This window comes from Ogataea philodendri (assembly GCF_020536065.1).
Source record: "Ogataea philodendri strain CBS6075 chromosome Unknown scaffold11, whole genome shotgun sequence".
Taxonomy (NCBI): Eukaryota; Fungi; Ascomycota; class Pichiomycetes; order Pichiales; family Pichiaceae; genus Ogataea; species Ogataea philodendri.
This window is the reverse complement of record NW_025763868.1, coordinates 21,596-45,634: the sequence shown is the minus strand read 5'-3', so window position 1 is coordinate 45,634 and position 24,039 is coordinate 21,596. Positions and strand designations below refer to the sequence as shown.

The window sequence follows — 24,039 nt, the reverse complement described above, 5'->3', positions numbered from 1 at the left end:
CGAACATTGTAGGTTTGAATTTCAAATATCAAAGTCTGCTCTGGTGATTCCGCTCTTCTCGCACATTGAGCGGAAAATGCCGTCGTGTTGGTAAAGCTCAATTGGTTTACCCAGTTCCACAATCTCTCCCTTGTCAAGAACCATGATTCTGTCGTACTTGACTATAGTTTTCAGCCTGTGTGCTATGCACAAAACAGTGCAATCTGCAAACTCGTTGGTGATTGTTTTCTGCACTTTGGCATCGGTCTCGTAATCAACACTTGAGGTTGCTTCATCTAGGACCAAAATCTTGGATCCTCTGACCAGAGCTCTAGCCAAAGCAAGAAGCTGCCTTTCTCCCAGAGAAAAGTTGGATCCATCATCTTCCACTAGTCTTGCTAGATGGAACTTGTGCAAGTTCCTATCGCTCTTTGTTTGGTGTTTCACCAGATCTAGGGCGTCCGTCTCTACCAAGCCGGCTTTCGACAGAGCATCCCAAAGATTGTCGTCTGAGTGTTCCTGGAACGGATCGAGGTTTGAACGGATATTTCCACTGAAAAGCACCGGATCTTGAGGAATAATTGATAAACTAGTCCGCAGTTTGTGAAGACCAATCTTGGAAATGTCGACATCGTCAATGGTTATTCGTCCATCAAACTCTGCGAGCCGGAAAAGAGAGTACATCACACTGGATTTGCCTGCTCCCGTGCGGCCACACACACCAATCTTCTCTCCTCCAGCAACATCAAGACTCAGGTTCCTAACAGCGGGCGGTAGTCCCTCGCGGTAGCTCATTGTAACATTGCTGAAACAAATTGCTCCACGTTGAGGCCACAAAGGACTTGGGTTCCTTTCCGGAATATCAAATGGAGCTTCTTGCTCCAGGTCAACTGCGTAGAACTTGAGTCTTTCAACAGAGTTCATCTGGTTTTCAATCTCGGTCATGGCACGTAGCATGTAAGAAAGCATTCCCACAATGTTGAACACACAAGTCAATAGTAAACCGGCATAGGCTCCTCTGATATGGAAAATTCTAAACGAACACAGAAGACAGATAAATAAGCACATGAAACTCACCATGATGTCCAAATTACAGGCTAGCCATCTCTGAACAGCAACAAATGTAAAGTAGCTCTCATTCATTTGATCAATGAGTCTAGAGTTGGTCTCCATGAATCTTTCTGAGGACGAATGGGCTTTGATGGTGTCCAATCCAGAGAGAGCCTCGTTGAAATGAGAATACACTTCAGATCTCTTGACAGCCTCAAGCCTTTTGATTTCTCGGGAGCTGGCAAGATAGAAGTTTGCAATCAAGTAGTACGCCACAATCATGACTGGAATTGCAATTGCAAACCACGGCAGATAGATGATACACAAAATCAGTGTACCCACAACGACTGAAAATTCTTGGATAAACATTCTGAACTGACTTTGGATCTCGTTGTCAAGCACATCGGAGTCTTTCGTGAACCTATTGAGCACTCTCCCCATGGGGGTAGTGTCGATAAAAGACATAGGGGCGTGAAGCAAATTTTGGAAAGCGCTGGTATTGAACTGATTAGCTGCCTTATTGCAGAATTGGACAATCAGGGCAAAGTAGAAAGTCAATAGCAAAAGAGTGGAGAATCCAAGCAAAATGTATATTCCTTGGTAGAATCCAGGAGGTTTTCGAAACTTCTTGTCTTGCCAGAAAGAAAGCCAGTTATTCGTGAAGAGATCAGAGAAGGTTGACACAGCGCATGCAAAGAGAATCAGAATAGGGAACAGATAACCCAACTTTCCTGATCCACTTAGAATGTACGTGCTGTACACGTTTTTGGAAATGCTGTTCACGGCACGTTCTTCGTCACGCATGAGCTTTCCGTCTTCCTCTTTTTCCGCTTTGAGCTCGTCTTCCTTTTTCTCATCGGCCTCGTCAGGTCTTTGCTCCTCTTCAGGATCATGACTGAATTCCATCAGTCTGATGAATGCCGAGTTCCTGCTTCTGACTTCATGGAGAGTCCCGTAATCAATGGAGCCGTTTCCGTTTAGGAAAATAACCTTATCTGCTGCATTGATAAGCGAGAGCTGGTGAGTTGCAAGAATTCTAGTTTTACCCTTGAGGTAGCCAAGAATACACTGCTCCATAATATGCTTTCCAACTTTTGCATCCACAGCGCTCAGAACATCGTCAAGAAGAATAATATCTCTATCACTGTACACTGCTCTGGCAAGGTTGATTCTGGCCTTCTGACCACCAGACAGTGTGATTCCCCTCTCTCCAACCTCTGTCATGTCTCCTGCAGAAAACAGCTCGAAATCAGTGTCCAATGAGCAAACTCTGACAATCTCATCGTACTTTGTCTGATCAAACGGCTGGCCAAACAAAATGTTTTCTCTGACGGTAGCGTTCTGGACCCATGGGTACCCACAGAGAAGAAGGCTTCCGTTCTTTGCGACCGATCCACCTGTTTTGGGCATGAAACCAGAAATAGCACTGAGAAGAGACGATTTTCCTGAACCAATCGCTCCAGTGACAACAATGAACTCTCCTCTGCTGATGGACAACGTCAGGTCATGAAGACCAGGGAATTCTGTGCGAGAGGCATCCTTCGAAGAAGAAGTCTTACTTTCTGGCACAATTACAACCTCTGTAGTTGCACTTTCTTCAAAAGTGTGCCATTTAAAGGAGGCATGCGCGAGCTTCAAAGCAAGCTTCTCATCATCCAAAAGATCATGGAATTCTTCCAGGGCTGGTGCATCCGGACATGAAATCAGCTGCGCGACTCTTTTGAACCCGACAACCATGTCGGTCGCCATCGACAATGAAGGAGTAACCATGGCAAACTGGCCGGTTAGCTCCTGAAAAAGAGTCAACGACGAAAAGATATCTCCAACAGTCCTGTTGTTACGGAGGTGGTAGAGGACCAAAAAGGAAACCATTGACGTGATAATTGGGAGCCAGAAGGACAGCGCGTCCAAAAAGTTTCTGATGTGTTGCATGCGCAAGACGATGGTCATCTCTTTCTGTCTGGTGTCCACAAACTGTTTGAAATACGAGTTTTCCCAGCCATACATTTTGACCATCTTGAAATTTTTAAGCAATTCCTTCACCAGGTTGACTCGTTGATCCGTGTAAACGTTGGCTCTGACTCTCATCTTGTAGAGTACACGAACAACATAGCTTGTGAATAAAAGTATCACCACAAAAAGCGAAATTCCAGCAAGAGCAGAGACACCAATGTTGACAAGAAGCAGTATAATGCACAGAATGATGGAGAATGGGAACTCAAAAATGATCGGGAAGAAGCCAATTGCGAGGTCCACCCTGGTAAGGTCGGTGCCCATGATAGAGTTGATCTTCCCCACCGGGAACTTGTGCTTTCCACGGGCGTCCAGTCGGAAGCTCTTTTCAAGTAGCAATTTTGTTAAAACGGCCTTGCATTTTGCACCAACTGTAATACTGTTGTAGACAAAATGGTTAACGCAGAGTCCTGCAAAATAAACCATCAGCCCCACTCCAATAGAGTAGCCGACACCTTTGCCGAGTGTCGGATGGAACCCGTACGCAGACTCCTCAACAAAGTTCACTAATCTTTTTTGAACCAATGGCATCAAGGTGTAGAAAAGATCGGTGAACACTTTCAGCAGGGAACCCCACATATACTGCCAACCAAACAGATGGAACAGACCCTTGACAATCACAATGTAGGGCAACTCAAAATCTTCGAGATCTGTATCTTCGTCCACAGTTGACGTATTGCCCAACTCTGCACGCGCCTCCCGTTTCTTCTGAATGTGCTTCGCTCTGGCCTTGTCCAACTCGACGTCCAGATAGTTGCGAAACTTGTCGTACATTGCATCCACAGAGTCTCTTTCGTCCAGCACATACATATCCTGTGGCTGGAGAGTCCGTTTGTAGCCCACACGCAACATTGGGTTCAGGTAGTAAAAAAGGGCCCGGGAGATGATATTGGTGTGTCTGTGGGGAAACACCTTTCGTTCCTCCTCCAGAGGAAGCGGTGGAACATTCTTTCCGTATAGGAAGGTGAGAGAACGCTTCTGTAAAAGAAGTTCTTTTTCGTTGGCTGCTTCAACGTTCATACACCTCTTTAGAATTGGAAACAGATGATTTATATGTCTTCTATTTCGGTGCCGTTTCCACGCAGGGCCGCATAAATCTTGGCCGCGTCACTCACATAATAATCTCTATTGTTATTTGATATCGGGAGAATAATCTAGGAACTAGCCACAGCGACCCCATACGTGGACGAGTATATGGTAAGCAGTTAGATCAGCAGGAAATTATTTCCGAAATGCTAGCGGCTATTCCCAAATTAACAAGTATATTTCCATTTTGGGAAGTCCCGTGCCAGATAAGATAACAAGGTCAAGATATAAGATGAGAAACTAGTACTACTTTTTCCGCCGGGACTTTTTCAATGCTCACAAAACAGCTTCTTTTCTCTCTGGTGTTCGGCCAGTTGGCTTTGGGTTTCCAATTGAGACCCGACCAACAGATGTTTTCCTTGGAAGAGCAAATGTTGGCTTCTGCCTCTAAGAAGTACGAGGACACTAAAATTAAGTTCCTCGAGGACTACTATAAAGTGGACCAAGAAAACAATGCTCTGATGTTTGCTGCTGATATTCAGCTCCCAGACGACTTGGCCCAGATTGCCTCGCAGGATATCACCTACAAGGACCCTGACGATACCTCCGACCTCTACCCTGGAAAAACTGATAGATATAATGGCATTACCCAGGCCGGTTGGCTATCTTTTGGACACCTTCCAATGGAGATGCATTGTTTCGATGGAAACATGCTTGACGAGCTGGAATTCGACATTGCCGTCATTGGAGCTCCGTTTGACACCGGTATTTCCTACAAGCCGGGTGCTAGATTTGGTCCGGATTCTATCAGACAGGGAACCAGAAGATTTTCTGGAGGATTTTCACCTTACAGAAAGGGATTCAGTGTCTGGAACAACTGGGCCAAGATTGTTGACTGTGGAAACGTGCCAATGACCCCATTGGACAACAGAATTGCTTTGGACCAGCTGTACAGATCCGAAAGAGTTCTGTTGAACCACACGACCACTAAGGAGAACCCTGGAAAACACCCAAGGTTTGTTGCCTTGGGAGGTGACCACACCATTACCTATTCAGGAATTCGTGCTGCTTACGAAAAGTATGGTAAGGTGAGTGTGCTCCATTTTGACTCTCACTTGGACACCGTCAACCCGTACCACATGAACCCGAACGTGACTGAATACGCTGCTTTGAATCACGGCACATACCTGAACTGGGCTCACAAGAAGGGATGGACCAACACCAACAATATCCATGCTGGACTGAGAGGTTGGTACGAAGACATTGGCGACCCAGAAAGAGATTACACCGAATCTGGGTTTTCCAAGATCATGGCTAGAGACATTGATTCCATTGGAATCCACGGTATCATTCACAAAATCAAGAAAACCCTCGGAGATTCTCCTGTTTACATCAGTTTTGATATCGATGTGTTGGATCCTGCTTCTGCACCATCTACCGGTGCAATTGAGCCTGGCGGATGGACTTCTAGAGAGTTGCTCCAAATTATTGACGGTTTGGCTGGAATCACAGTCGTGGGAGCAGACGTCACTGAGGTTTCTCCTTGGGGTGACTCCACAAATGAGATCACTTCGATTATCGCAGGAGAAGTCACCCGGTCGATCCTGGCTTTAATGGTCATCAAGCCAGTCGAGTAGTTTGAAATACCTTTATTCACTGATTACGTAAAAAAATGAAGACATACCATTGTGAAGAGGTTTCAGAAAGAAACGTTCTCCAGATCACTAATTTGAACGAATCTACCGTTATCTTTCTCTTCAAGAGCCTTGATCGCAGCCAGAATCTGCTGGGCGCAGGTTTCCGGAGTGATAGCCATATTTCTGGCTCCTTCTTCCAATTCAGTGTCTCCGCCGGCCAATATGCTGACGACCGCATTGAAGGCGTTGGTTGATACAGTTCCTGGATGCAATAGGACAATTGTAAAGTGCTCACCTGCCAGCTCCTGGCTCAATTTTCGGACAGAATAGTTCAGATGAGCTTTGGAGGCACCGTAAGCATCAACTGGGTATGGCACCTGTTCCTGGATTGAGCCAGCAGTACTGGACATGAAGAACACTTTTCTGATGTCAGACTTGAGCAACAATGGGTGAACTTGCGGGTACACTAGGACTGGACCCAAGGAATTGGTAACAAAATGCTCTGTCCACGATTCGGCAGTGGTCTCCAGCAACGGAGTAGTAGCCTTTGCAACGGCGGAATTGAAGATCGCAATGTCGATTGAATCAACGGTCGCCTTAAGTTTCTCTCCAAACTCGGCGATCGATTTCTGGTCTGCAACGTCCAAATTCAGAATCACCACGTTTTTCCGCTCTGTGAGCTTTCTCAACTCCGTCGACTCCTTTCTTTGGGTTGCAATCACCTTGTCTTCACGGTTCTTGCTGAGTGCATCTGCAAGTGCCAGACCAATGCCTTGAGAGGCGCCAATAACGAGGTAAGTAACCATGTCCAAAATTCTTGCTACCAAAAATCATGAAAATCAAGTTTTAAGTACCTGTTCGGCCTTCGCGATACATTATTAAGAATTCAATTAGCGCGAGAAAAACGCCCCAGTTCCGTGAAAATTACCAATCCTCCATGAGTAACGCAATTAGGAAACAGTGTTTGTATACAAGGTCTTCATGTTTTGTACACCCCTAACTTTGAAGTAGTTTGTACCTGAAGCCAATCAGAAAGAAGTACGCCCGAGATGTCTCGCGCAGAAGCTGATAAAAAAATGTAGATAAAAAAGTTTGTAATCAATGCCTGCTGCCGATTTACACGAGGACTTCAAACGACTCCTGAAGACCACTCCAGTCATTGACACACACAATGACTTGCCTTATCAGTTGAGATGGCAGCTTCATTATGAGATTAACGAGGACAAGTTTAAGTTTGACGAGCCACTGGGTTCGCAGACGGATCTTCAACGACTGAAACAAGGTGGTGTTGGTGTTCAGTTCTTCAGTTGCTGGATGGAATGTCAGAATCCAGATGAGCTATACAGCGAGTTTGAAGTTCCCAGTAGTATTGTGAGAGACACTCTTGAACAAGTTGACATTATCAAGAGATTGGTGGATAAGTACTCAAAGAGTATGAAATTTGTCACTTCTGCGGACGACGCGTTGAGAAACTACATCGAATCAGATAATAACAAGATTTCTGTCACTATGGGAGTTGAGGGCTTACACCAAGTTGATACTTCTCTGGCCGTTGTGAGACAGTACTTTGATCTTGGTGTCCGGTACATTACACTGACTCACAACTGCGACAATCCTTTTGCTACGGCATGCACTACCATTATTGCCGGTAAGGAGGATAAGGGACTGACAGAGCTGGGCCACCAATGCATCAAGGAGTTCAACAGAATTGGAATGATGGTGGATCTGAGTCATGTTTCGTACAAAACCATGGTTGATGTGCTGAAGATCGCCAAAGCTCCGGTCATTTTTTCACACAGCTCGGCGTACACCATCACTAACCACGAGAGAAATGTTAGGGACGATGTGTTGCAGATGGTCAAGAAGAACGGGGGTGTTGTTTGTGTCAACTTTGTTCCTTCCTTCATCGCAAGGGAAGGCGTTGAAGAAGCCACCATTGATGATTGTGTTGAGCATGTTTTGCACATTGTCAATCTGATTGGATGGGATCACATTGGGATTGGTTCCGATTTTGATGGAATGGGCTCGACAGGTCCAAAAGGACTCGAAGACGTCTCCAAGTACCCGGATTTGGTTGTCAAGGTGTGGGAAAAGTCTGGTGCTTCGGAAGACGATATCAAGAAATTTATGGGCTTGAACATGCTGAGAGCATGGAAGGAATGCGAGCTTGTTTCCGAAGCAATGAAGAACGAGCTTCCTGTGGAGGCCAACTGGTCTGGCAGACAGTGGAGATTCCCAGACTACATTACGCTGTGTCCAGAACTGTTCCCTGGAGCTGGAACATCCAAGTCCACACCAGAAATGTTCTACAAGGTCAAGAGACTGAACTTCAAAGACGTGGAAGGCGAGTATGATCTTAAATAAGCGTTATAGAATGTAATGTCCAGCGTCGTTGTCCCAAATTTTAATGCTGATATTTTCATCGATCTTGCGATGGACTTTGCCCAGTTCCGAAAGCATTTCCACCCAAGACTCTTCAGTAAGCGGGAACGACTCGTCGCTCGAGTTCGAACAAGTGCTGCCGGTGACAGCTTTGTTGTCATCAAAAATTTCTGGGGTTTTGGGCGTAAACAGCTGCTGCCATGTGGTAGCCTTCAAGTCCTTGACCAGATTCCATCGTTGTCTGCAAAGCGGCGTTGTATGGTTGGCAAGATACGAAAGGTTTTCCACAGCGTTGGAAATGACTTCAGCCTTAAGGCTGGACTCCAAAGCCTTGAGCGAGTCGTAACTGTCAAAGTGGTCCTGGAAGCCAACCACGTCTGCTACCAAACTTCTCAGGAGCGTCAAAATTGACTGGATAGGCTGGTATTTTCGGATCTCCCATAGGAACTTCTTGTTCTTGGGCATAGAACCGTACTGAAGAAACTCCTGAAGAAGACGGACCTGGCTCTCCTCAAAATCCGGGTCGATCGAGGAGACTTGAATGTCTGCAACCGAAGAAATTTCTTTAGGCGAAGACATCTGGAAAGCAAGGTACACGAGGATATGACATCTATCGGCCAGCGTTGGAATGATTGAAGTGCTGAACAGCACAAATGAATCGTGGGCCATGTTCGTGTTGGCTTCCGAGATTCTTTGTACGGAAGCGTTGCATTGTATGGCTAGGTTATCGATACCTTTTTGGATAGAATAAAGTTCCTGGTCTGCAGGCGCTGCAAGACGCGAGGACAATCGCAATATCCTGTTGCACAGCTCGGCCCAGCTGAAACGTCGGTTTGCAAACGCGATGTAACGATCGAGACGATATTCGCCAGAAGCAGTTTTGGTGTACTCGTTTGGGTACAGCGTATCGTACTCTCCTTCAACAATGATTGGCGAGATCTTGGTGGACAAGGCAGTTGTACAATCGAGATAGTAGATATGCCACCACAAGAGCCGACGTAGCTGGATTTTCCGATTATCGGTGAATTGGTGGTACTTCCAGGGATCTCGATGAAGCTCGATGGACTGGGCCAGCCTGACCAAAAACCCTGTAGACCCGCAATCGTCGGTGCGACAGTCTGAGCGGAGAACATAGTGGAGGATGAACGTAGACTGCAAATCAACAAGCGCGACCTGGGTGGGGAATTCGTGCATTGCGAGCGCAATTTCCGTTGCCCCCACGTAGTATTTCATCTGCAGTCCTAACTCGTCTGCAACTAGAGAAAAGTGCTCGTCAATGGACATTTCCTCGTACTCCGAAACAGAGGCAGCGTAAAACACGGTGAAAAGAACAATGTAGAACTCTATATTTGCAACAGACTCGTTGTCCCAGAAGGTCTCGTACAGCGGATAAAACTCACGAAGATCAAAAACGGGTACAATTGGGTGAATGGAGCTGGTGTACCGATCCAGCAGCGTGTCTGCCTTCTTTCTGTCTGGGACGTACGATTTCAAGACTTTCAGGTCCTCGGACCCAGATGCACCGTTTTGGAATAATGACGAACTGAAGATGTTGGTGTACACCGGGCCGTATCTCATGCTGGGAGTTATGTTTTTGAATGTGTCCGGTCCATTGTCTGTGTTTTGTTTTGACGGCCAAAAAGCCTTTGGCACTATTGACGATTGGGAACAGCTGGACTTGGGTGGAGTATTTTCTGGTTTTGTTTCGGCCAGACTGGCCGTCTTTGAGTGACCTGCCTGGCTATAGGAGCAGTTGGTGTTGCGCCGACGACAATACGAACACACCGGAGACTCTTTGTTGCACTTGCGTTTTTTCTCCCGACAAGACAAACATGCCTTGACGCGAGGTTTCTGGAAGTCGGGGACTCGAAACTGCTGCACTCCTGGGATCAGCTTCGAAGACATGGAGCACAAACAAAGCTACAGAATCTTCAAAATTTTCATCCTCTTGACCACACTCCTGCCACAGTTAGCGAGGGAACCTATTGCCAAATTTCTTGCGCATGCAATAAAACGTATGATGAATATGCTGAGAACTAAACATGCACGGCTCCGGGGAGGTTCCCCTGATTTAGCTCGACAGACATTATAGTGCCACACCGGTTTTTTAAAGCGTTCCCAAATAGGAAGGCCAGATCCGCAAAGCTAGAGCCACAGTCCCTATGGGTGCGGGTAGCAGGGACGACGGATCCGCGCTGGTGCTCGCGATCGGGGGACCGTAGCTGCGGTGGCTTTAAGGATCGACTCGTGGCTCGTCCGATATTGTCTGACTGGCGGTCAGTGTAGCGACTGGACGTGTTTGGTTATCGACCTGCAGTAATTTGTGCGATTTTTCACTTCCGCATTTAGATCACTGTCGTATTATATAGTCTCCTGGTTGCAAGACAATTGGTCATGAGTAAACAGTCTAGAATTGTGATTATTGGATCGGGTGTGTTTGGGCTATCTGCAGCATACCATTTGGCTACCAAAGGGTATGAAAATATTACAGTGCTGGATCGAGGAGAGTACGACTCTAATCAGTATAGTCCGCTGAAAGGAGCAGATGCAGCGTCTACAGATCTTAACAAACTGGTGAGGGCTTCTTATGTGGACAAGGTGCACTACCAGAACCTTGCGCTCGAGAGTCTCGGGATCTACAACGAGTGGAACCAGCAATTGCAGTCTGCAAAAGATCTGCCAAAAGGCCTTAAAAACGACGAACCGGTTTTTGCTAATACAGGATATGCCCGTTTGGACAACATCGAGCATGACGAGGAGAAGAAGACTCTAGCGAATTTTGCCAAGTACGGTCTTCGGGCGTTTGAGTACGGTGTTAACGACCCGGAAGACATTAAGAGAGCAAAGGTGACGGGATGGTTCAAGAAACTGGACCCATTGGGGCAGCGTAACAAGTCTGACATATTCAATGGAGTTCTGGACTCGCTGGCAGGTGTTGTTCTAGCGGACAAAGCGCTGCTTTGGGTGAGATATCTCACCGAACAAACCGGTAACGCAGTTTTTATCAATGGTTCCGAAAAAGGAGCTGTTCAAAAGATCCTGTACGACGGCGACAAGGCAGTTGGAGTGGAAACAAAAGACGGAGTGATCCACGAGGCCGACCTCGTTGTCCTTGCTGCCGGTGGTTGGACACCATCGTTTTATCCAAAGGAACTGTCTCCGTACCTAGAATGCCAGGCCTCCACATACGTGACCGTTCAGATTCCAAAGGATCGTCTTGATCTTATTGCCAAGTACCAGGATCTGCCCCAAATCAACTGGCGGATGACGTACGAAAGCAATTTCAGGGAAGACGCAATTTACGCCTTTCCTGCTACCAGAGACGGTATCTTTAAAGTTGGAGCCAACGACCATTTCTGGCGGAATTTCAATACGTCAGACTCGGCAGCACCGCTCAGTGTGCCACAAACTCCTTTGGATGCCTTGCCAACCCGGTCACTCAACACTTACCAGAAATTCTTCAGTGAGTGGTGTCCTGACCTGGTTGCAGCCGGCCTGCATATCGAGAACTGGAAGATCTGCTACTCTGCTGTGGGTGCAGAAAACGAGTTTCTCATAGATTACATCCCGGGGTACAAAAACGTCATTGTCTCCTCTGGCGGTGGCTTCCATGGATTCAAGTTTCTGCCTGTGATTGGCAGATTCGTGGAAGGGCTCGTGTCGGGAAAGCAATACGAGTACTCCACCTTGTTCCGGTTTGAGTCGAAAAAGAAACCTATTGCTGCCATTCGGGATCCGACACATCCACACTCACTGAGTTCTGTTGAGTTTACTCCAGCTACAGATGGCCACTATAAAATTTCGTGGTAGCTTAATCCGGAAATTCTGCTCCGCAATGGATAAGAGATGCATATATATTTAGAGATATGATCTAGAACCAAAAGTAACATGACTGTTCTTAAGCTGGAGAGAATCAACTTGCCAGAAGCTCATGTCTTTAGGGGCGAAGAGTTTCCAGCAGCGTACGATGTCAAGAACGACGATGGACGCCACAGTTCGGCAGAGGTGATTGCGTATTTGAACGAGCTGGGATCGACAGGATTCTTCCGTGAAGAGTTGAAGAAACACGGAGCGATTGTTCTACGCAACACAGGAACAACAGACCCTGAGATTCTATCGGAGTATGTGAGGGCAATTGGCGAAAGTAGCGGCGAAGAGCAGTTTGTCCAGACCGGAGTTACTGCCAAACGAACAATCATCACAGACGTACTTTCCACGGCGAACGAGGGCCCAAGTGAAAACACTATCCATCAACACAACGAGTTCTCGCGGTTTAACAAGTATCCAACAACTCTCTTCTTTGTTTGTACCAGGTACGACGCCGAGGGTGGAACAACGCCAATAGTCCATGGTGGAGAGTTTTTCGAAAAGATTGATCAGAAATACCCCAAGTTCCTTACTGAGCTAGCGGACAGGGGTCTTTACATGCGTCAGACTTGGGCCAATGTGTCGCCGAACCATACTGCATGGCACGATTTCTTTTGCTTCGGTAGAGACCTCCGTCCGGAAGAAGATCTAAAGACACGGCAAGAGAAAGCAGCAAAGCTGGTTCGCGAGTTTGTGAGCGAGGATTTCGAATGGGACGACAACAACAACTTGATTGTCGGACAACACTCCAGACCAATCCGCAAGTACAAAGTGTCTGATTCTGAGTCGTATCCTGCTTTTTTCAATAGCATAGCCACCTATTATGCTGATGTGAAATACAGTCCTCCTGATTCGAAAAAGACATCTGCCTTGAGCTATGATGACCTTCAGCCTATTCCTACTGAATATCTTGATGAGGTGCTTCAACAGTCCATCGATCTTGCTTACCATCATCAGTGGAAAGAAGGAGATATTGCTATTGTCGATAATTACCAGGTCAGTCACGGTAGAGATCCTTGGAAAGGAGATCGCAAGCTACTTGTGAGCATGTGGGATCAGAAAAACAAGCCTGAGTACGAGCCATGGGTCAGATAGTAGTATATCATTCGATTATAATGGGTAAATAAATCTCTTATTCTCAAAGTCTGTGAGGTCCAACATGGAGGCGTCGACCTTTTGGCGAACCAACTCTCCGTTCTCGTCTGTCACGTCAATATATCCATACTCACTGTCGTCGTCCTCCTCTTCCGCTAAAGCTTGAAGTCTTGCCTTGTTGCGTCTGATCAAAATGAATCTAATAATGAGCAGACACACTGGGCATGATGTATAGGAGAGCGCAAGCATAATGGCCCACGACACATAGTATCTTGGGGCGTACTGTGGCTGCCATAGCTGTGGAGAAATAAAGTTAGCAATGGAATAGGCAAACATAAACATCATTGTTCTCGTGAGCTTTTTGGTGTAGCCAGCAGCCGTGGTTGTGCATAGTGAGAAGATGATAATGTAGGCTGTTCCATCAGCGTTTGTGAGGAACACTCCAGCCAAGATGCCAATCTTGTTTGAGTATGGGAAGCACATTGCCAGCAATGCGCCTAACCAGGAAATTGACGTAAACACTATGGCAACCAAGGTCGACTGTTTCTTAAACTTCCAGAGCAGTAAAGAGCCTGCAATTGCACAAACGGTTGCAAACCCCTTTTGAATCACCATCAGTAGAGTGGTGGTGAAATTGTTGAATCCCAGAGAGGTATAGATGATGGATGACTGGTACGAGGTCGAATTTTCCAACATGTTAAAAAAGATGGCCAAAGAGAACAACCAACTAACAGGGTCTTTCAATGTCTCGAAGAACTGGTACTTCTTGAACACTTTTTGCTCAATAGATGATCTAGACGACTTCTTCACCCGCTCAATAATATGAACTCTTTCCTCCACCGAGAAAAGCTTGGACGAAGCAGGGTTGTCTGGATAGATCAAGAAGCACACAGTAGACACGATCGCCGAGATGATACCGACGAACGTCCAGTACCATTTCCAAGGTCTCCATCTAGAGGTGTATTGCAACCCATAGGCAATAAATCCCGTAGGAACGTCAACTCCCAGACACGAGATCCAGAAAATTGGATTGACAATGGCTTGCTCTTCAATGGTGAAAAACATAGTAATCGTGTGCTCAAGACAGGGAGTGATTCCGGATTCTGCAAAACCCAAAAAGAATCTCAATGCTGACAATCCGCCGTAGCTTTTGGAAGCAAGGGTGCAGAAAGATAGCAAAGTCCAGGACGCAGTAGCTGCGGTCAAATATTTGGATATCGGGAACTTTTGGAACAGGTAATGCGATGGGAACTGTCCAACTAGGTAGCCAACATAGAAAAATGTCTGCGTGTTGTTGTAGTCCTCTTTAGTGAGTTTCATATCTTTAAAAACTCCAGTCAGGGAGGAGTAGCTAATAGCGTTTTTATCAATGAACAAAGTAGCGTTCACCACGAAGACCAACGGCAAAATCGTCAACCACAGTTTCCACTTCAGCTTCTTCTCTTTTTCAGGAGTCAGCTCTGCAACCTTACCCCCGTTTTGGTCGATCAGGTCGAGAGTCACATCTGCAAGCTTCTTATCGATCTCGCGGTGATCGTTGGTGGAAGCAAACCAGTTTTTCCAGCCAGACTTGGTCTCGACTTTCGAAACAGAGTTCGATCTCACCGATTCGTTTGCTTTGGTTTCCGACTTCTCTGACATTTCTCTGTCCTCATTGCTCGGACTGAATTCATCTTATATAGTTTGACAGACCTACGAAAAGTCGTGCCTGCTTCTAATCTGCCAGCCGAGAACAAAAAAACCTTGTTTGTTTCGGTAAAGCCACACTGAAAACGGCACCCAGTTTCCGCAACTTGTCCGCAGAGGGGGTGCCACAATTTTTCTACAGGGTGAGAAAAATACTCGGAAAATGCATCGCATCCGTGCACCGGTAGCTAATCAATACATCCATCTAAAGCTAGGGTTGTTCGGGCCCTCGGCCAGCATGTACGTTGGAACATCTCTATAGGTCATCTTGACTCCTTGTAGCCGGTTGCGTTTTCTGTTGTCGAAAACCATAAACAGAGTGATGGTGCAAATGATGAGCGCAGCTAGTCCTCCAAAGCCAGCACTGATTCCCAAAGCCAGGGTGTACTTGGGAGCGTCGTTTGGTCTGAAGATGTTGGTGGCAACCACACCTCCGGCGTTTCCTATTGGGATTCCAATTGACGCTATGGCGATACGACGCGACTCGTTTGGCGTGTTGTTGGCATACCACGTGGACGTCAGCACTGACGACGCAGCAACACCGGTAGTCATCAGGAAGCAAGCAAAATATGCCGGACCAAGGTTCGTTTGGGTGTCGATACATCCAAGAACAACGAACCCAATCAGAGTGGAAGTCACAGCAGTTAGGGCAAACGCGCATCTGATTTTCAAGTAATCCGAGCAGAAGCACATGATGATGAGCGCTGTTGCACCCCAGACACTTGGAGCAACAGTGTACAGGTTGGTCATGACGGTGCTCTTACCAAAGCCAGCAACAATCTGTGGGAACCAGTTGTTGTACGAGTTCAACGGCACTCCAATGCAGAATTCCTGAAGCAACCATAACAAATACACCGGGTGTTTGAAGATGGACATGGCTTCCTTGAAAGTGAGCTTTTCTGTCGAGCTGGAGTCTGTCTTGATTCTCCAGATAGCACACTCTCTTTCCTCTTCGGTGAGGAATTTGGCAGTTTCAACACTTCTGGGAAGAAAGATGAATCCGATAACGGAAAATAGCACAGTGAGACCTCCCTCGATGATAAACAGGTACTGCCAGCCTTTCACTTTGGTGTCTTTGATCTGGAACACACCAAAAGACAATAAACCGGAAAACGCCGAGGCAATGTTGAACGCACCGTAGAAAATCGACAGCCGTCTTGCCAGCTCATCTCTTCTGTAGAACATGGTGAGGTAGTAGAGAATACCCGGGAAGAACGCAGACTCACACACTCCAATAAAACAGCGGCCGGCTAGCAGCGAGCCGTAGTTGAACGCAGACGTTAGCAGCAACGTGATGCTACCAAAAACAAACATAGTGAGAGGAATCACGTTGGCAGGATTGAAACGCTTAATCAAATACGAAACAGGCGGCCCAAACAGCACATATGGAACGACAAAGATACTCAACATGTTATTCCACTGGCTGCCATGGATCCCCAAATCTGTCTCAATGCCGTCTGTTTTTGCGTTGGAGATGTTAGACTTGTCCAATGAGTTGAACAGATACATCAGCGCAGCCAAGGGAAGGATGGTAAAGTCAAATTTGCGACAGATGCGTCTTTCCAATTGATGGTTGACCACACGCACCTCATCTCTGTGATCTAAAGGACTCTGATTCTCCTCCAAAGAGTTGAGATCCTCGTTCACTTGCAAAAGCTCAACAGTTTCCTTTTCCTTGGTGTCGGTCATTGATGCTTCCTGGTCTTGAGGACCCGTGTATTTATACCTGTGCAATCAGCTGACCCCAGCTTGCTCCAGCTATCAGCAACAGCCTTATCTAGAGACACGATTACAAATGTCGGATGAACAACACCGATCTGGTGCGGAGTGTGCTACTTTTTTCTGCGTCCAAGACTGCTTTATCTATGCGTGCGGCTCGAGATCAACAATAAGATACAGGGATTAGATAATGTTGGTATTAAAACAATCTTGAAGATTCTGTAGATGGCAGCCGACGCAAGGCGATTGATGTATAAAATCATAGTTTGTCCTCGATAATCACCTTGATACTACCGTTCTTAGGGTCGCTCGACAATGTGATGGCCTCGGCGGCCTTCTCAAGAGGGAATCTGTGGGTGACAAAACTCTTCACGTCGACAATTCCGTCGCTGATCAGTCTGATAACGGCCGGCCAAGATTGGTGGTATCTGTTGATGAACTTGACGTCCACTTCACCGAAGGATAAATGCATGAATGGGAAGTTGTTGATGATTTCTCTTCCAACACCGATCACCATCAAAGTTCCGCTTCTTCTGACAACGTGAGCACCGGTGACGATACTGGTCTCAACACCGGTACACTCCAGAACCTTTGGAGGAGCATCCACCTCTTTTGGACCAAACAGCTTACGGATTTCGGCAGCGTTTTCTTTAGGAGTCTTCTTCAGGTCGATTTGGTAGGTCTTGACTCTTGGAACGATCTTCTTGGCGAAGGCCAGTCTTTCAGCAGACAAGTCTGAAATGGCTAGTGGAGTAGCTCCTGTTGCATTAGCAAGCACAAGAGTAGCCAATCCAATAGGACCTGCACCGCAGATCATGGCACCTCTACCAAGCTCCAGTTGGGCGTTCTCGATTCCGTGGTAAGCAACACTCAAAGGCTCGCAAAGAGCGCCTTCTTCGTAAGTCATGTTGTCAGGAAGCTTAAATAAAGTCTTGACCTTAGCAGTTCTGTATCTCTGCATGGTTCCGTGACATGGCCACACAGACAAAAAGTCAACCTCCTGACACAAGTTGTAGTCTCCTTGCAAACACAGGAAACATTCACCACAAGGGTTTTGTGGCTCGATAGCCACTCGATCGCCAATTGCCAGCTCGGTGACACCAGGTCCAAGTTCAACAACTTCTCCAGCAGCTTCGTGACCGAGAATACATTGGCCCTTGACCTTGAGTTCTCCGATTTGACCGTGTTTCCAGTAATGCACATCAGAACCACAGATACCGGTTGCTCTCAGGTGCAAAACAACCTCGCCTGGGCCGGGAGTGCCAACTTTGGCCTCCACCATTTCGAGATCGTGGTGCTCGTTAGTTTGTAAAGAAGGGTTAGGCAAATAGTTTGGTCTGGTCATTGTAAAGTTACAACCAACAACAAGGCTATCCTATCGGTACTTATACACGGGGAGACGCTGATCTCGCGCCGGAGTAGATTGTGCAATGTGTCCTGATGAGCATTCAGAACGGATACGTAGGCGAGTGTGGGGAAACGGAGGCTCGTTTAAATTTCCTAATTTGTGCATCCACGCTGACCCCGGCTTTTTGTGGGGACAATAAACATTGCCATGCAGAGCGGGATGAAAACTTTTCACCTCGGAGTTCCTCGTCGTGTATGGGCCATAGTAGCTGTATTGCAATTACCTAATCGTATATCCTCCATCTACAACCAAATCGGATCCTGTCGCATATGTAGAGGCGTCCGAGGCGAAAAACAGGTAAGCCCCGACAATCTCTTTGAGTTGGCCTTCTCTGGCCAATGGGATCTCTTCAAGCCAGCGCTTGCGGATTGCAGGGTCCACGTAGTCGTTGATACCAGAGTCGATGTATCCTGGGGACACAGAATTAACTCTTGCAAACTCTTTGAACTCCACAGCCAGGCACTTGGCCAAGTGTATGACTGCTGCTTTACTGGTGTTGTAAGCGGAATGGTTAATTGGAGTGTTGACAATGTGTCCTGACATAGAGCCAGTAAAGATCAAGGATCCTTTGCCTCTTTGTTCAAACACTCTTCCAACGCCCCTAGCGCAGTAAAACAGTCCGTTCAGATTGATGTCCATGATTCTCTTCCATTTCAGACCGTCTCTGTTCATCTCATTAATGATCGACCCGGAAAGGAGGTTGACTCCTGCATTTGCAACAAACACGTCAATAGTGCCAAAGTCCTTGACGATCTGTAGAATTGTCTCATCGACCTTGTCGGCATCAGAAACGTCGCATCCGTAAGCTTTGGTTTCGACACCGTTCTCTTCTGCCACCTTGGCTGCCGCCTTGACGGGTGCCGCGAGGTCCCAAAAGGCCACGTTTGCGCCCGCTTGTGCAAACCCTTCAGCAACCGTGTATCCGATTCCTCTGCCTGCTCCGGTAATCACGCAAACCTTTCCCTTGAGAGAGAACAGGTCTGGGGCCTTAGGAGGCAGCTGGGGTCCTGGAGGGTTCACGAAGGGCGATTCGTCCCCGGAATGAGTAACAAGTGGGTTGGTCATATTATTAAAAGCTACAAGTACGGACTATACCGGTGGATATAAAAGTGATCACAAAACTACTAAGATGTTGGGGTAGGGTCTGTCAGGCAAAATTTCCTTTTTGGGAAGGATTTGCAAAAATCTGGGGAAACGGTTTCTCCACGATTGCCTTAGGGACGATGGGAGGAGTCAAAAAAAAATTAGTGTTTTGTGTTGGACGGCAAAATTTCCTCTTGCAAGATTATTCATTTTGGGAACTGGAACCATGTCTCTCGCCACCAACAAAGTGTCCGGGGTCGGCGACAGTGCTGCACGATCGAAATCTCAGAGGTCCAGACCGGCGGTGATGAGAGCGAGAACAGGATGTTTAACATGTCGTCGTAAAAGACGGAAGTGCGACGAAGGTAAACATATCGACGCCAATGGCGAGACGAAGTGTGATCATTGCTCTTCTAGTGGCCTGGATTGCAAATGGCCAAGCTTTATTAACATGTCGGGAAAGTCCCTGCGTTCGAGAACGAGTGAAAAACGCGGGGAGAAAGCACCAAGTGCTAATGCCCCCAGGTCCGAACCAAGTACGGAATTTCCTGTTCTGTTGCCGGTGTCCAACAAATCTGTGTTCGAGCCAACGTCACCTGAGGTGTCATCAAAAAACCAGTGGCCACTATCTCCACCTTCGTCCTTGAACGACGACGAAAAAAGCCTGAACGGGTCGTCCAGGTCCAAAAAAGCCTCTCCTTTAGATTCGTTGCTCACGCCTACCGTTTCGGGAAGTAGTAAATGTGGTGACCAAGTGCAGACAAATGTTCCATCTGCTGTACCAGAAGCAGGACAATTGAAAATGGTCGATAAACCGACGCCGATGTCTCGATCGAACGATTCTGGCGAGTCTCCTTCTCCGCCAGATTTCGGCTCTTTTATGGGCTTGTATTCAGACCTCTTCACTACGGAGCCGTTCGCACAAGATCTTCAAGTATCGCACGAAAACAACTGCTTGGATCTCTCGCACATTTTGAGAGAGTACATGTACGTTAATGCATTCACAGCAAACTCCAAACTTGATAGGCCACCAGAAATTAACCATCCACCCAAAGAAGTGTTGACCGAATACTTTGTCAGTGTGGAGAAGTTTTCTGTTAAAGACTTTAGCCAGCCAGTGGACCTGAAGCCTGAGCAGGAAATCTCGCTACTCAGACATTACGTGGAGACCGTCGGGGCTGGTCTGGACATGTTTGACACTCACAAGACCATGTCTCGGATAATTCCACAAAAGATGCAAACTAAACAGGCACTCCGCTACGCTGTTCTCGCACTCACATCCAAATGGCTCGACTCCAAAATCAGCAACTATCCAAAGGGACTTACAAAGTCTCTTTATTATGAGTCGCTTAAGCACCTTGTGCCAACCTATAACGATGCCTCTAACGATATTTATATCATCATCACGTGTGTTATACTCTGCGTGTTCGAGATGATGAACTCAAACCCGCCAAACTGGAAGCAATACTTGGAAGGCTGCGTGTTGCTCTTCAGAAGCTATAACATAACCGGTCTCGCGACCAATGAGATCGACAGAGCAACATTTTGGGTGTTTATTCGGATGGATGTTTGCCACTCTGTCATCAACGAGTCACCAACACTACTTGCGTCAGAGCACTGGGTTCTGCCGTACATGACCGCTGACGAGATTGAACAGGCCTTCAACACGCCAGAAATGCACGCAAACTACATTGTTTATCTGTCCTCCCTTGTCGTCAACTTGATCTACGGCGAACAAGAGGCCGACCAATTCAAGTCCAAATGGTTGGACTTGTGGGTTCGCCTGAAGCGGTGGGAAGCCGCTTACGAAGAGCTCTTTGGCCGTACTTACGAAGTCTACGATGCCAAGGTGTCATTTCCTCGGATATTTTTCGCAAACACCCAGGCCATCTCCTCCAATCAGATGTACCACATGTCCTGTATTTTGATGCTGCAAAACAAACCACATTCACTACGACTATCTGCACTTTCTTCAGCAGATTCCAGCTTGTACCCAAGCGTGTCTCTACTGCACCACGCCAAAAGGATCATAGGGATTGCCATCACAAACTCGGATTACGGAGCGCACTGTAATTCGATTCAACCGCTTTTTGTTGCCGGCCTTATTTTAACTTCCAGGCAGGAGTATGGAATACTGCTCAACGCCCTACGAACTGTGGAATCATCCACTGGATGGTCCACTCAGTGGCGTATGACTGATCTAATGAAATTTTGGAGTAAAGGCGACTAAAAATACGAATTTAAAATCATGTTCTCAATACACGTAGCTAATCATTAAATCGACTCGGAAGCGTTTTCAACAGTGCCAAACTCGGCTTTGCCCTGTTCCAACTTGCTTTCGCTAGAAACGAATCCCAGGTCGGATCTAGGATGTCTGTTGGCAATGCCCACGACTTCCCAAGGTCTCCATGGATTAGATTGGGCGAAAATTGCGTCCATGTCTTCTAAAGATCTGCCAGCAGTTTCTGGGAAGAAGAAGTACACTGCAGGGACCATCAGAGCATTAATGACTGCAAAGATGGTGTAGGTGTAAACAGTGATGTTCTTGAATGCCACTGGAGTGATCATGACCACCATGAAGTTGAAAGACCAGTTACCAGCAGTGGAGATAGCGTTTGCTGGAGCTCTGATACTCAATGGAGTAATCTCTGCTGGGTACAACCAGGTCATACCCAGCCATCCAACAGCGAAGAAGGAGTTGAAAATAAACAACAAGACAGCAGCACCGATAGCTGCGTGACTGTTATCGCGGTACTGTGACTCGTGTGTCGTCACTGTAAGCATAGCCATGGTAAGTGCTTGACCGGCAGCTCCAAACAACATCAATTTCCGTCTTCCGAATCTCTCAATCACATAGAATGGAATCCAAGAGGCAATGAAGTATTCGGTACCGTTACAGGCAGCAAGCACACGGGAGTTGAAGGCGTTCATTCCAATGTAGTTCTCAAAAATAGTACCCGCATAGTATGTGATCAAATTGATACCGGTGATCTGTTGGAAGATTTGGGCCCACAATCCCAACATCAGTCTGTGGAAGTTTCTATGTTCACCTTGCACGAAAAGCTTTCTGTAGTTGAAGCTGTCACCACCTTCCAGGTGCTCCTCAGACAAAGACTGTTTCACGTCATGGACCTGCATTGCGACTTCCTCACTAGACAAGTGGGCACCGTCCAAAGCAGCAAACACGTATCTAGCTTCTTCAACACGGTTCTTCTTGATCAACCATCTTGGGGACTCTGGGAGTCTCAAAGTGAAAGGAAGAATAATCAATGGGAAGATCATTTGGAAGCCAACGGGGAATCTCCAAGAAATGGCACCTTTAGTGAAGTAAAAGCCAAAGTCAACCCAGTAAGAGATAGCAATACCACCGGTGATCAAAGCACCAGAAATCATCACAAGACTTCCTCTTCTTTCTGCTCTCGAGCATTCTGCCTGCCACATTGGAATAGTACTGGTATTCATACCGTTACCGATTCCTGTCACAATACGGCCGACAATAAGATGACCAACAGTGTAGGCAGAGCACTGAAGAATAGCACCAACAATCATAATGATACACCCGATAAAAATACATCTAAGTCTTCCAAGCTTGTCTCCAAGGTAGATCGTAGAGAGCGCACCAGCAAGACAACCAATTTCGTAAACAGCGATAGTGAATCCTTGCATGGTGTCAGCATTTGGATGTCTCTGAGTGTCAATAGAAGGGAACGTGTTTTTGAAAGAATCCAATGTCAACAGCGATCCCATAACACCTTGGTCATAACCAAATAGCAAGAAACCAACAGATGCTAGCAAACTGACAATGTTTTGTAAAGTGATGCCCTTCATGCCCAAAAACTTTGGGTACTGCCGGGACTCGGCGTTGCTAGACGACGGACTAATAGACGAAGACATGTTTAATGTTGTAAGATTTGGAAGCGAGAAATCTTCTTATATTTAAGTTGGAAAAGGAATTACGTCAGTCTGCAGGTAGGAAGAAAAATCGTACATCGCAATCTTAGTCCGTGTACCATTTACCCAGAGAAAATTACCCCACACGCACTGCAATCCTATTTATCATGCAACTTCTGCTGGAATCTCCGGCCTCTTTGTTGCAACATGCATCCTCAAACGATATGGCCTCCGCACTTCTCCAGGACACCTGGCAACACGCTCCAAATACCCCAAGTTTTTGAGTGGTTGGGGTATACAATAGATCCACGAACCACGCATTCATGACGTAACTCTATTGTTTGCGCGAAAGAAATAAACCGAGCGGCACACGATGAATTTGGGGATGTGTTCCTAAAAGGGTAATTTAAGCGAACTGCTGACTTCGCTACACTTCCATTCCAGCTGAAAGATTCATCAACTGCTCCACGATTGTTTACTGTTATTGTGACAACGAAATTATTTATTACAATAGAATTTTCATACAACTCCGTTAATTCCCTTTTATGGTTTTACCAAGGGTCTTCTTCTCGTAGTCAACCAGAGTGGCCACCTTCTCCGCGGATGCACTCGACTCGTCGAAATTATATGTAAACCATTCCTTCACAAGTCTTCTGGCCAGCTGCAGTCCGATGACTCTTTGGCCGAGACACAAGATCTGGCAGTTGTTTGACAAGATCGACCGCTCGACGCTGAACGAGTCGTGAGCAGTGACTGCTCTGATTCCTGGAACCTTGTTTGCGCTCAGAGCAACTCCCAAGCCAGTTCCGCAAATGAGAACCCCACGGTCTGCTTCTCCTCTGGCGATTCTTTCGGCGGCTTCGATAGCCACCAAAGGATATGCAACCTCCTTGTCTGTTCCAAAAACACCAACGTCAGTGACAGACTCAATCAATGGATTGGACTCAAGGTCCTTCTTCAAAGCTTCTTTATAGTCGTAGCCAGCAGTATCGCTGCCAATGATCACTCTAAATTTTTGACCAGCCATTTTTATGTGTTGCCATGGAGCAGGTCACTAAGCGGTATATATAACGTGGCTCTATAAGCTCCGAACTTTGCTACCTGGAATGATCTCCACCACACGCGGTGTGCTCTTCTCAATACCGGACCATACAAGGAATCAGCTCCTAAATTTCCTAATTCGGAAGGTTAGGACAGGTTGGA

The 24,039-nt window shown here is 46.7% G+C and overlaps 19 protein-coding genes across 19 annotated transcripts; 10 read left to right on the top strand and 9 right to left on the bottom strand.

The window, feature by feature from the left end:
- Positions 1 to 21: 21 nt before the first annotated feature.
- On the bottom strand, positions 22 to 4,062 carry OGAPHI_001366 (uncharacterized protein; the record flags this gene model as incomplete). The annotated part of the gene is made up of 1 exon (XM_046202119.1): positions 22 to 4,062. One exon carries the CDS (start codon positions 4,060 to 4,062, stop codon positions 22 to 24), a length of 4,041 nt encoding a protein of 1,346 aa, XP_046063508.1.
- A 338-nt stretch (positions 4,063 to 4,400) lies between these two features.
- OGAPHI_001364 (uncharacterized protein) lies at positions 4,401 to 5,705 on the top strand (the record flags this gene model as incomplete). The annotated part of the gene is made up of 1 exon (XM_046202117.1): positions 4,401 to 5,705. The coding sequence occupies one exon, from the start codon at positions 4,401 to 4,403 to the stop codon at positions 5,703 to 5,705; it is 1,305 nt and encodes a 434-aa protein (XP_046063506.1).
- OGAPHI_001365 (uncharacterized protein) lies at positions 5,456 to 5,689 on the bottom strand (the record flags this gene model as incomplete). Its single annotated transcript, XM_046202118.1, has 1 exon — positions 5,456 to 5,689. One exon carries the CDS (start codon positions 5,687 to 5,689, stop codon positions 5,456 to 5,458), a length of 234 nt encoding a protein of 77 aa, XP_046063507.1.
- A 62-nt stretch (positions 5,706 to 5,767) lies between the features above and the next one.
- OGAPHI_001363 (uncharacterized protein) lies at positions 5,768 to 6,511 on the bottom strand (the record flags this gene model as incomplete). Its single annotated transcript, XM_046202116.1, has 1 exon — positions 5,768 to 6,511. One exon carries the CDS (start codon positions 6,509 to 6,511, stop codon positions 5,768 to 5,770), a length of 744 nt encoding a protein of 247 aa, XP_046063505.1.
- Positions 6,512 to 6,806: 295 nt separating this feature from the next.
- On the top strand, positions 6,807 to 8,069 carry OGAPHI_001362 (uncharacterized protein; the record flags this gene model as incomplete). Its single annotated transcript, XM_046202115.1, has 1 exon — positions 6,807 to 8,069. The coding sequence occupies one exon, from the start codon at positions 6,807 to 6,809 to the stop codon at positions 8,067 to 8,069; it is 1,263 nt and encodes a 420-aa protein (XP_046063504.1).
- A 3-nt stretch (positions 8,070 to 8,072) lies between these two features.
- OGAPHI_001359 (uncharacterized protein) lies at positions 8,073 to 9,992 on the bottom strand (the record flags this gene model as incomplete). The annotated part of the gene is made up of 1 exon (XM_046202112.1): positions 8,073 to 9,992. The coding sequence occupies one exon, from the start codon at positions 9,990 to 9,992 to the stop codon at positions 8,073 to 8,075; it is 1,920 nt and encodes a 639-aa protein (XP_046063501.1).
- OGAPHI_001361 (uncharacterized protein) lies at positions 8,113 to 8,433 on the top strand (the record flags this gene model as incomplete). Its single annotated transcript, XM_046202114.1, has 1 exon — positions 8,113 to 8,433. One exon carries the CDS (start codon positions 8,113 to 8,115, stop codon positions 8,431 to 8,433), a length of 321 nt encoding a protein of 106 aa, XP_046063503.1.
- On the top strand, positions 9,517 to 9,819 carry OGAPHI_001360 (uncharacterized protein; the record flags this gene model as incomplete). The annotated part of the gene is made up of 1 exon (XM_046202113.1): positions 9,517 to 9,819. The coding sequence occupies one exon, from the start codon at positions 9,517 to 9,519 to the stop codon at positions 9,817 to 9,819; it is 303 nt and encodes a 100-aa protein (XP_046063502.1).
- A 489-nt stretch (positions 9,993 to 10,481) lies between the features above and the next one.
- OGAPHI_001358 (uncharacterized protein) lies at positions 10,482 to 11,897 on the top strand (the record flags this gene model as incomplete). The annotated part of the gene is made up of 1 exon (XM_046202111.1): positions 10,482 to 11,897. One exon carries the CDS (start codon positions 10,482 to 10,484, stop codon positions 11,895 to 11,897), a length of 1,416 nt encoding a protein of 471 aa, XP_046063500.1.
- A 78-nt stretch (positions 11,898 to 11,975) lies between these two features.
- Positions 11,976 to 13,049, top strand: OGAPHI_001357 (uncharacterized protein; the record flags this gene model as incomplete). Its single annotated transcript, XM_046202109.1, has 1 exon — positions 11,976 to 13,049. One exon carries the CDS (start codon positions 11,976 to 11,978, stop codon positions 13,047 to 13,049), a length of 1,074 nt encoding a protein of 357 aa, XP_046063499.1.
- Positions 13,050 to 13,064: 15 nt separating this feature from the next.
- On the bottom strand, positions 13,065 to 14,690 carry OGAPHI_001356 (uncharacterized protein; the record flags this gene model as incomplete). Its single annotated transcript, XM_046202108.1, has 1 exon — positions 13,065 to 14,690. One exon carries the CDS (start codon positions 14,688 to 14,690, stop codon positions 13,065 to 13,067), a length of 1,626 nt encoding a protein of 541 aa, XP_046063498.1.
- Positions 14,691 to 14,927: 237 nt separating this feature from the next.
- On the bottom strand, positions 14,928 to 16,424 carry OGAPHI_001354 (uncharacterized protein; the record flags this gene model as incomplete). Its single annotated transcript, XM_046202106.1, has 1 exon — positions 14,928 to 16,424. One exon carries the CDS (start codon positions 16,422 to 16,424, stop codon positions 14,928 to 14,930), a length of 1,497 nt encoding a protein of 498 aa, XP_046063496.1.
- Positions 15,067 to 15,411, top strand: OGAPHI_001355 (uncharacterized protein; the record flags this gene model as incomplete). The annotated part of the gene is made up of 1 exon (XM_046202107.1): positions 15,067 to 15,411. One exon carries the CDS (start codon positions 15,067 to 15,069, stop codon positions 15,409 to 15,411), a length of 345 nt encoding a protein of 114 aa, XP_046063497.1.
- Positions 16,425 to 16,713: 289 nt separating the features above from the next.
- On the bottom strand, positions 16,714 to 20,580 carry OGAPHI_001352 (uncharacterized protein; the record flags this gene model as incomplete). The annotated part of the gene is made up of 5 exons (XM_046202104.1): positions 16,714 to 17,824; positions 18,086 to 18,951; positions 19,486 to 19,873; positions 19,937 to 20,075; positions 20,550 to 20,580. The coding sequence occupies 5 exons, from the start codon at positions 20,578 to 20,580 to the stop codon at positions 16,714 to 16,716; spliced, it is 2,535 nt and encodes an 844-aa protein (XP_046063494.1).
- OGAPHI_001353 (uncharacterized protein) lies at positions 16,921 to 17,193 on the top strand (the record flags this gene model as incomplete). The annotated part of the gene is made up of 1 exon (XM_046202105.1): positions 16,921 to 17,193. The coding sequence occupies one exon, from the start codon at positions 16,921 to 16,923 to the stop codon at positions 17,191 to 17,193; it is 273 nt and encodes a 90-aa protein (XP_046063495.1).
- OGAPHI_001351 (uncharacterized protein) lies at positions 19,172 to 21,175 on the top strand (the record flags this gene model as incomplete). Its single annotated transcript, XM_046202103.1, has 1 exon — positions 19,172 to 21,175. One exon carries the CDS (start codon positions 19,172 to 19,174, stop codon positions 21,173 to 21,175), a length of 2,004 nt encoding a protein of 667 aa, XP_046063493.1.
- Positions 21,176 to 21,219: 44 nt separating this feature from the next.
- On the bottom strand, positions 21,220 to 22,839 carry OGAPHI_001349 (uncharacterized protein; the record flags this gene model as incomplete). The annotated part of the gene is made up of 1 exon (XM_046202101.1): positions 21,220 to 22,839. One exon carries the CDS (start codon positions 22,837 to 22,839, stop codon positions 21,220 to 21,222), a length of 1,620 nt encoding a protein of 539 aa, XP_046063491.1.
- On the top strand, positions 21,485 to 22,716 carry OGAPHI_001350 (uncharacterized protein; the record flags this gene model as incomplete). The annotated part of the gene is made up of 2 exons (XM_046202102.1): positions 21,485 to 21,586; positions 21,727 to 22,716. The coding sequence occupies 2 exons, from the start codon at positions 21,485 to 21,487 to the stop codon at positions 22,714 to 22,716; spliced, it is 1,092 nt and encodes a 363-aa protein (XP_046063492.1).
- A 529-nt stretch (positions 22,840 to 23,368) lies between the features above and the next one.
- OGAPHI_001348 (uncharacterized protein) lies at positions 23,369 to 23,863 on the bottom strand (the record flags this gene model as incomplete). Its single annotated transcript, XM_046202100.1, has 1 exon — positions 23,369 to 23,863. The coding sequence occupies one exon, from the start codon at positions 23,861 to 23,863 to the stop codon at positions 23,369 to 23,371; it is 495 nt and encodes a 164-aa protein (XP_046063490.1).
- Positions 23,864 to 24,039: the final 176 nt, after the last annotated feature.